Source organism: Thamnophis elegans, chromosome 5, assembly GCF_009769535.1.
Source record: "Thamnophis elegans isolate rThaEle1 chromosome 5, rThaEle1.pri, whole genome shotgun sequence".
Classification (NCBI taxonomy): domain Eukaryota; kingdom Metazoa; phylum Chordata; class Lepidosauria; order Squamata; family Colubridae; genus Thamnophis; species Thamnophis elegans.
Window position 1 is genome coordinate 4,812,667 of NC_045545.1, and position 9,487 is coordinate 4,822,153.

The 9,487-nt window shown below is 43.4% G+C and overlaps 1 protein-coding gene across 1 annotated transcript in view; it reads right to left on the reverse strand.

Moving 5' to 3' along the window:
• Nucleotides 1-9,487, reverse strand: part of LOC116508894 (pancreatic alpha-amylase-like) — a 25,986-nt gene extending 16,499 nt beyond the window's left edge. The window contains exon 1 of the mRNA XM_032217696.1: nucleotides 9,476-9,487. Coding sequence (XP_032073587.1) covers nucleotides 9,476-9,487 — 12 coding nt within the window. The remainder of the gene's footprint in view (nucleotides 1-9,475) is intronic.

The following is a 9,487-nucleotide window of genomic DNA, read 5'->3' on the forward strand; positions in this document are numbered from 1 at the left end:
CTCCTGGGAGGGGTGTGTGGGGGGGTGGCGGAATGTGGTGGGCGGGGCCAACCAGGGGCGGGATTGATGTTGAGGTTTATTCGATTTATATGCTGCCCTTCTCCCAAGGACTCAGGGCAGCGTACAACATTAAAAGAAACTCATACTACAAAAGTTAAAAAGAAATTAAATAGGATATCCCCAAACCCAATTAAAATTAACAATGACAGATTTTTTTAAAAGAATTCAAATTCAAATTAACAATAATCAATACTTTGATTTGTTTTGTTCAGGCCAGGCTGGCTTGCTGGAAAAGCCAACTTTTTAGGGCGCATCGGATGGACCGGAGGTCGGGGATTATACAAAGCTCCGGGGGATTGGGAAGTTCTCAGAACCGGCCATAACATTAACTATGGTTTCTCCTGAACCTGGCCGAACCCGTAGCAGCCCACCCCTGGTTGTGGCTCCTGCCCCATTAACTAGTGATTCAATAGGTCAGCAGTGTCGCCAAGGTGTTTTTTATATAACAATAATCAGGTACCAATAAAAGAAGCATATTTGCAATAGGCATCCTGTTCCAATTAATTATGGTCCCATTTCCTGTGGTTAAAATGAATATCTAGATCCGGATTCCTTTTCAATCAGCACAGAACATTTCTATTTCGTACCTTGGCTCAATTAAAGCACCTTATTGCATTAGTTATTTACAAAGGAAAGCACACACAGTTTTATTTATAACACAATTAAACCCTGGTAAATTTACCAAAGTGGGGAAGAAACCTTAGCGTGATAATAAATTATTCCTAATAGACTTTATTAGTCAGTAAACTGTTATTTAAGTGGGCATAAGACTTCATTCCAATTCCACCATAATATACAGATGATGTTGTCTTTAATGAAAAGGTCTTATATATATTTTAATGCCAAATAAAAGAAAGCATTCCAAACTATTGCACAGAAATAAACACAATAATGTTTCTTTCTGAGTCTACATGTAGCCTTCATGTTTAACTCTTTAAGATGAGATGTGTCCAGTGGTGGGTTTCAAAAAAATTTGGAAGCTCTTCTGTAGGTGTGGCCTGCTTTCCGGGTCCACTGGTGGGACCTCTTCTAACCGGTTCGGTAGATTTGATGAACCGGTTCTACCGAATAGGTGCAAACTGGTAGGAACCCACCTCTAGATGTGTCCCATTTCAGCTTTGAGTGGTGTGCCAAGGACAGCCCTGCCTAAAACTGAGCACATCCCAGACAGAAACTAAACTGAGTTTAAGTTTATATGGCATAATTTGATGCAGTTTATAAGACGGCTCCATGCATTTAACAATCTGGAAATGTTTGATATTAAAAATCAAACTGTAACAGCAACATTTGGAAGGCCTGTTAACACGGCAGCCAAGAGGTTGGGCCCTCTAACTGTGCAGGTCTTGCTTTTGGAAAACTTTTAATCAAAATGTGGTGAAGGAAAAAACAACAGCCGCAGCTCCAACTGCAATGATCTATTGGCTGACTAATCTTAAAGCTTGCTCTGCTGAAAGGGCGGGAGAAAGCAGAGGGGATGCTGGAAAGAACCTTTATCAAGGCCTATATAAACAGAGTCTCTCATAGCCATTTATGCCAGCAACCTGGCTCATTTGTTAGGCTCTTAGGAGGAAAAAGAAAGGGGTCAGAGATTTTGTGCCCATTGAATCTGCTGGTGTGAAGGAGGATATGAAACTGCTGTTGCTGCCTATCCCATTTTCTCCCTCAATTTGATACCTTTGTGTGTGTGTGTGTGTGAGAGAGAGAGAGAGAGAGAGAGAGGGGGGGGAGGGAAAGGAGGAGGAGGAGGAGGAGGGAGGGAGGGAGGGGGAGGGGGTAAGAGAGAGAGGGAGGGAAAGAGAGAGGGAGAGAAAGAGAGGGGAAGGTAGAGAAAGAGGGTGGAGGGAGAGAGAGGGAGGGAGAGAGAGGGAGGGAGAGAGAGGGAGGGGGAGAGAGAGACAAGGAAGGAGGGAGAGAGGGAGGGAGGGAGAGAGAGAGAAAGAAAAGGAAAGGAGAGAGCGGAAGGGAGGGAGGGAGGGAAGGAGAGAGAGATTATTTTTAAGTTTTTGGTTTGCTGACACTCTAAAGAGCCTCTTTTTGCTTTCAACCCCTGATGTTGAAGGCTGAAGGGTCTGGAAAGAATAAACTGCAGCAAGTCCATCTTTCTTTGCTGGTACTCACAAGTCAGCTCCCTGACATGTGTGGCTTTGCCAGACAGAGCTTGGCTCCAAGTAGCAGCCATTCCCTCTTGAGTCAGCCCTAACCCTGCTGAATACCACCTCTGGCACCCCCATTCACCAAGGTTTTGTTTCTTTCTTGAAGTTTGATATTTCCCCCTATTTATCACTTAAAACAGCCCACAAGAAGGGGCAGTTGACAAAACGATTGAGTTATCACACCCAGATTCAGATCCACCGTCACTAGGAGCCGAGGTGGCGCAGTGGTTAAATGCAGCACTGCAGGCTACTTCAGCTGACTGCAGTTCTGCAGTTCGGCTGTTCAAATCTCACCGGCTCAGGGTTGACTCAGCCTTCCATCCTTCCGAGGTGGGTAAAATGAGGACCCGGATTGTTGTTTGGGGGCAATATGCTGACTCTGTAAACCGCTTAGAGAGGGCTGAAAGCCCTATGAAGCGGTATATAAGTCTAACTGCTATTGCTATTGCTACTCAGGGAAATTCACTGGCTTACATTTTGGGAAAGTCACTATTTCTCAACCCAATTCATCCCCCTTGTTTTCTCTACCGGAGAATAATAGAAACATTCACATCATTCCTCATATTTGCAAGTATGTTCAAATTCACTTCATCTTACAAATACTTTGGAAGAGGGCACAATTAAAAAAAAATGTAAATGTAGATCCGGACCTAGAATGGACAGCTTAAAAAAAAGAAACGGAGACACATTCATCATGGCTTTCTTAAAACCCGGTAATAATACACAGGAATGCAAACTGAATATTTCTTGCTTCTATCTCTCTTCTCACTGCAACTAAAAATGCTGTAGCTTTCGTTTTTTTCTCCTGCCGCTTCTTAGTTTTAGAAGCTCGAGCCTGAAGAGGATTTACAAATTCAGATTAACAAGCTTCTTCTTGTTATTTGCTTTTCTGCTGATAGTCCCCGGAGAAACAAAGGATAATTCGACACCAGATGGAAGCAAAGATATAGTTTACCAGTAGGAGATAACAAGCAGGAAATAAGCCCACTGGGCCTCCCACCTCTTTATTACACTGGTAACATGCAGTAGAGCAAAATGTATGGGACATGACAAGCATGCACTTATGATCCTTTCTTCAATATACTGCATTTCACTTCACAGTGTGTTGAAAGAAATGTCCTTCTGGGTTCGGCTCCAAGTGGGGGAAAAAGACACTGGAGACATGGAGGCTGCTTGGAAAGATGGTTTATTGGTAGACAGGACCACATGGCTTGAGCCCTGAACAGAAAAGATGATCACATGCTTCAATGTTGGTGGAGAAGAAGAGAAGGGCTGAGGGAGGGGCTTGCTAGGCTTTTTATACCCTGTTCAGTCCCACCTCTCCGTTTCCTGTTCCTGTGTAAGAAATGCATTCTGATTGGTTGTCAGACTCCCATGGTGCCATGCAGGGGGCTACTCTCTAGGCTGTTTTGAATCCATAGATGAGTTCTCAGATGCCTTGTGGTCAGTTGAGTATATTATCTTGCCTTTCTGTAGCTGCTGGTGAAGTCTTTATTATGTAAAGTGGGCTAGACTGGCCATCTCAATGGCCCACTAACTGGGGATGGGCAGGAAGCTACAGGCAACTATTCTGTCTTTTAAAACATGTTTCTTTCTTTTCACATCCAGAGAAATATTCTGCCTTTTCAATATTTCCTAGGATATTTCATTTTTCTGGGAGAGGGCTGGATGATAACTTCCCACAGTGGAGAAAATCAGCAGTGCAGGGATCTTCTGCAGTCCCTTTAGCCTGCAAAAAAGGTGAAGGGTCCTTCCAGAATTCATTAGGAGTTTAAATCTTATTGTATAGAATACAGTGGGAGACCTGAAGGAAAACTGAAGAAGGGGGAAGAAATATACAAATATCTTCCAGCAGTGGTGGGTTTCAAATTTTTTTAGAACCTCTTCTGTAGGTGTGGCCTGCTTTGTGGGAGCGGCTTGCTGGCCATGTGACTGTGTGGGAGTGGCTTGCCATCCATGTGACCGAGTGGGAGTGGCTTGGCAGTCATGTGGCTGGATGGGTGTGGCCAACTTGTGAAATGTGGTGAAACTCACTTAACAACATCTTGCTTAGCAATCAAAATGTTGGCTCAGAAACTCTGGCATTTGAAGCACGCAAAGCTGTCAAGTTACAAGACCCTTGCACCCCTAACCCTTCAGAAAAAAAATCCCAGGGGTGTTCAAACTTGACAGCTTTAAGACTTGTGGACTTCAACTCCCAGAATTCCTCCTCCAGTCATGTTGGCCCAGGAACTCTGGCATTGAAGTGTGCAAGTCTTAAAGCTGTCAAGTTACAAGACCCTTGCACCCCTAACCCTTTACAAAAAAAACCCCAAGGTTGTTCAAACTTGACAGCTTTAAGACTTGTGGACTTCAACTCCCAGAATTCCTCCTCCAGTCATGTTGGCTCAGGAACTCTGGCATTGAAATGTGCAAGTCTTAAAGCTGTCAAGTTACAAGACCCTTGCAGTCCTTACCCTTTAGGAAAAAAAAACCAGGGGTGTTCAAACTTGACAGCTTTAAGACTTGTGGACTTCAACTCCCAGAATTCTTCCTCTCGCTCTTCATCTTGATGATGTGTGGACGGGCGGGGGGGAGTTGGAACTGGTTCTAAACGGCACTGTAGATTTGTGGAACCTCTTCTATAGAAGAGCTTAGAACTGGCAGGAACCCACCCCTGCCTTCCAGGTACATTCATCTCAGACCCAGCACCCCTCATGCACTCACACCGCCAGAACAAATTCACACAGCCCAGATCTCAACCGATGAAATAAAACAGAGGCTGTATTACAATTGATCTTAGCTTGCTGTCCAGTTTCACTAGAATCAGCCCTGCGGCTGCCTTTTGCTACCTAGCAATTTCAGCTTCGCCTGGTTTTCCTTCAGTCTTGAAGGAGGAAAACATATAAGCCCTTCGCCCTCCAAAGAAAACCCAAAGACAAAATGAAAGCAGCTCTCTTCTTTAGGAAAAACCCACCCGAGAAGTGAAACCCAGCCTCCTGATGAGCTCTGTGTGTTGTTGGATTGCTCGCGGTTCAATTGTTTTCATCAGCTACCTGGATGAACAGTTCACGCTAATCTTCTTTTCACCTTTCCGAGGTCTGAATCTCTTGAAAAGGAGATTTCCCCACATTGAATGAATCCTTCTGTCTTCTGAGATGGGGAACCCAGACCTGAATAGATTGCCACTTGAGGATTGTCACCAGGACAGGCTTGACTTATTGACTTAAGTCTTTAGCGTCGGTACGGCATCGCCAATCCCTTCGCTGTAGAGTCGCATGCATCCCGAATCAACGGGATCCATGATTCTAGGCTGAGTACTACTTGAGCTCGCCGGGCCCAAGAGTCGACAGAGCCCCTTCTGTTGGAAAACGGTGGGCACCTCGAGAAGGCAGGGGTTGTCTTGATAATGAGAGGCTATATTTTGCGCGTCAATTATCCTTTGCCCACCAACAGGACAGGCTAAGTAAAATTAGGCTGTACATTGTTTGAATTAATTTATTTTATTCGTTAAATATATATGCCACACATCTCATTATCCCAGAAAATTATTTCCTCCATTTCAGAGTTTGTTGCAGAAAAATCAAATCCAGAAAGCACACACAGATAACTGATTCAGCTGGATTTATTAACTTCTTTATATACATAACTGATGAATAACTGTACAATACCAATAGTAGATTTTTTTTTCAACGAGGTAGAAGTTACAAGCAGAACACAAGCAGGAGAGAGCAGTTAGTTTCATCTCAGAGGTCGGACCAGACAAGAGTAGTTTCAGTTTCGATTCTCAGCACAGAGAATCAAATCTGTTTTAGCTCCCATTGGCTGACTTAGTTGCTATACCTATTCATTGGCTGACCTTGTTACCATGTGTCTCCCAGTCATGAATATTCTAACACGCCATCCCAGTGTTTTCACTGAAAAAGACCTATTATTCGTAATTATGTAATGAGCTTCCAATAATTGCCCAGTGTACTTCTGATATGAAAGGCATTTGGGCATTGGAGCCGAGGTGGCGCAGTGGTTAGGGTGCAGTACTGCAGGCCACTTCAGCTGACTGTTATCTGCAGTTGAGCGGTTCTAATCTCACCGGCTCAGGGTTGACTCAGCCTTCCATCTTTCCGAGGTGGGTGAAATGAGGACCCAGACTGTGGGGGCAATATGCTGACTCTGTAAACCGCTTAGAGAGGGCTGAAAGCCCTATGAAGCGGTATACAAGTCTAACTGCTATTGCTATTGCTATTGGAAACTGCAATAAAGTGGTGCAGCATAAAATATCTAATTTCTTGTAATTTGTTAACTCTTGCATTTTATTTCCCTTCCTGTTCTGTCTCCTTCTTCTCTCTTCTTCTTCTCTCTTCTTCTTCTTCTTCTTCTTCTTCTCCTCCTCCTCCTCCTCCTCCTCCTCCTCCTCCTCCTTCTTCTTCTTCCTCATCCTCCTCCCCCTCCTCCTCCTGCTGTAAAAACTCTCCTATATTGGAACATTGACTAACGTAGAGAATGCCCACCAAACTATGCACAGCACGTATTATAAACATTCCTGGAAAAAGCATCTGCATGGCCAACAGGGAAAAATTATTTCACGAATCCATTTTGTTCCACGAAATGTTTTTTTTTCCCCTATAAAGATTCTTTTTTCAAAAATGATGGTTATAGAACTACACGAAAGAAACCTTTGGAGAGAGCGAGAGGAACCGATTAAAAAAAACACCAGATAAAGTAAAAAAAAAAATGTGTGGCTTTAAATAATTATCAGTCACACGGTGAAGGCTTTGAAAAAGAAAGATACTGCATCGCCAATTTTTACTCTGTGTTCCTTGTTACTTGTGCCTACTTGCAACAGCAAGTATCTCATTCCAAAACAAGCTGAATGATGTTGATGTTTATTGGTCTTGTATGCCGCCCACTCCCGAAGGACTCCGGGCGGCTTACAATAAACAAGGGAAGGGGATAAATACACAAAACAACACTTTAAAATACACAACAGTCACAGTTTCCAAGGGGCTGGATATTTCGAGAGCCCACCGGCCTGATGGAGCAGCCAGGACTTAACGGCTTTGCGGAAGGCCGGGAGGGTAGTAAGGGTCCGGATCTCGACAGGGAGATCGTTCCAAAGGGCCGGAGCTGCGACAGAGAAGTCTCTCCCCCCGGGGAGTCACCAGCCGACATTGGCTGGCAGATGGGATCCGGAGAAGACCTCACCTGTGAGATCTAATCGGTCTATGGGAGGTGATCGGCAGGAGGCGGTCTCTGAATCACGCAGACACACATAGACTTCCTTCCCCCACCCCACCCCCGAATTTATATTCAAGGGCAGAAAGAACAAACAGACTGCATGGTTTCCCCATCTGTTCCTTTCCCAATCAAAGATCTTTGAAGGTCCTCTTTTATGCTTCGTTTTGAAAGAGTGCAAAAGCCTGTGAGATCCCATTACATTCCCCTCCCTCTTTTATTTTAAGCCTGAGAAACACCAGCCTGCCTTTTTAACAGCTCTACAGGGGCAAAGAGGGACAAGGAGGCAAGGATTGTTTTTTTTAAAAAAAAATCCTTTGTGGATTGTTTTTAGCCTGAAAGGCAAAAAGGCTCACCTTCCAATGGGTCCACAGAGAACCCTCCTTCATTGGCCTGTCACCAGAACAGACTGGATCTCTTTATCCCCAGGATGCTGGCCTTTTTTCCCCTGGGCTGTGATGCAAGCTGCATTACTATGTTATTTTTTCACACTGCAAAACACATCCCCAGCTGCAAACCACTTAAAATAAGGAACAAAGTCAGAAGAGGTTGCCACGACAGAATCTCATTTTACTGTCACAATAAAACCTGGGGTCCTTCCTACAACCGGGAGTTCAATCCTAGGTAGAGGCAGATATATCTCTCTCTGGGCATAATGCAGTGGTGGGTTTCAAAAAATTGTTTGAACCTACTCTGTGGGTGTGGCCTCCTTTGTGGGAGTGGCTTGCTGCCCACGTGACCGGATGGGAGTGGCTTGCCGCCCATGTGACCGGATATGAAGATGCCGACGACACTTGTCAGAACCACCTTAAATTACCTCACACACAGCACTGGCATGCATAAGAATAGGATGTAAACTTGTTTTTTAAAAGGCATCTTTGGTTTGCGTTAAAACAACTTCAACACACGCAATGTTCTGATTGCACCACAAACGCAGTAGTCATCCTTACCTTTCACAGAGGCACTGAGTTTTATAAATAGGAGCATGATAGTGTAGAATAATCACATCCAAGGACCAGTGGTGGGTTTCAAAAAATTTCGGAACCTCTTCTGTAGGTGTGGCCTGCTTTCCGGGTCCACTGGTGGAACCTCTTCTAACCGGTTCGGTAGATTTGACGAACCAGTTCTACCGAATAGGTGCGAACTGGTAGGAAGCCAGCTCTGGCATAATGAGAATATATCTGCTGAACAAAACTCCACATTGGCATCAGGAAGGGCATCTGGCCAGTAAGCACTCTAAACTAAAGAGGTTAGTTAAGTTGAAGCAGAAATGGCTCTCTTCTATAAAATATAAGGCAGATTTGGACCCCTGGAATATGTTTTTTTAGGATTCAAATAGAAACTGGCCAACAATTAGTATTTGATGGAAAGTCCAAATATTTAAACAGCGGCTAGTGGTTGGGGGTACCAACAGAAGGACAAAGTGAGATATACTATTAAAAAGTTATTTTTTCTTTTTTTCACCATACCTTGTTTCATTCAAATGTAGTAATCTTTTTATTTATCACCTTGTGTTTTTTCTTTTCCTATTTTCTTTGTAATGCAATATTGTAACAATGGATATGGATTTAAACCAAAGACAGAAAGTTCTCATTTGGTGCCTGATTTATTATTGTCAAGGTTTATAAGCCAAGAATTTTTTTTTTTTAATCTGATTCTGGATATTGCAAATTCAAAATAAGACAAAGTTGTTCTGTAAATACCGCCTAATATTTACAACCATTTTAAACATATCTGGTGCAATGGTAAGGGTGTGTGTGTGTGTGTGTGTGTGTGTGTGTGTGTGTCTTTGAGTGTATGTATATACATCAGTACTTTATGCTAATAGTGTATATAACACTGTTTTACTCTAAGTAAAATAATTACAGAAATGCATATGTTTCTGAATGGCAAATATTTTTCACATCCTGTTACACTTGGCATTGAGCCAACTTCAGACATACGAGCTTGATTGCTTAAGGCACGTTCATACCCTTTTACTACACAATCCCACTTTCTTCCTATTTTTGTTCCTGGGAAATGTCTTGCTAAAAAACATTGCGAGTGTTTACCTTCTTCAACAT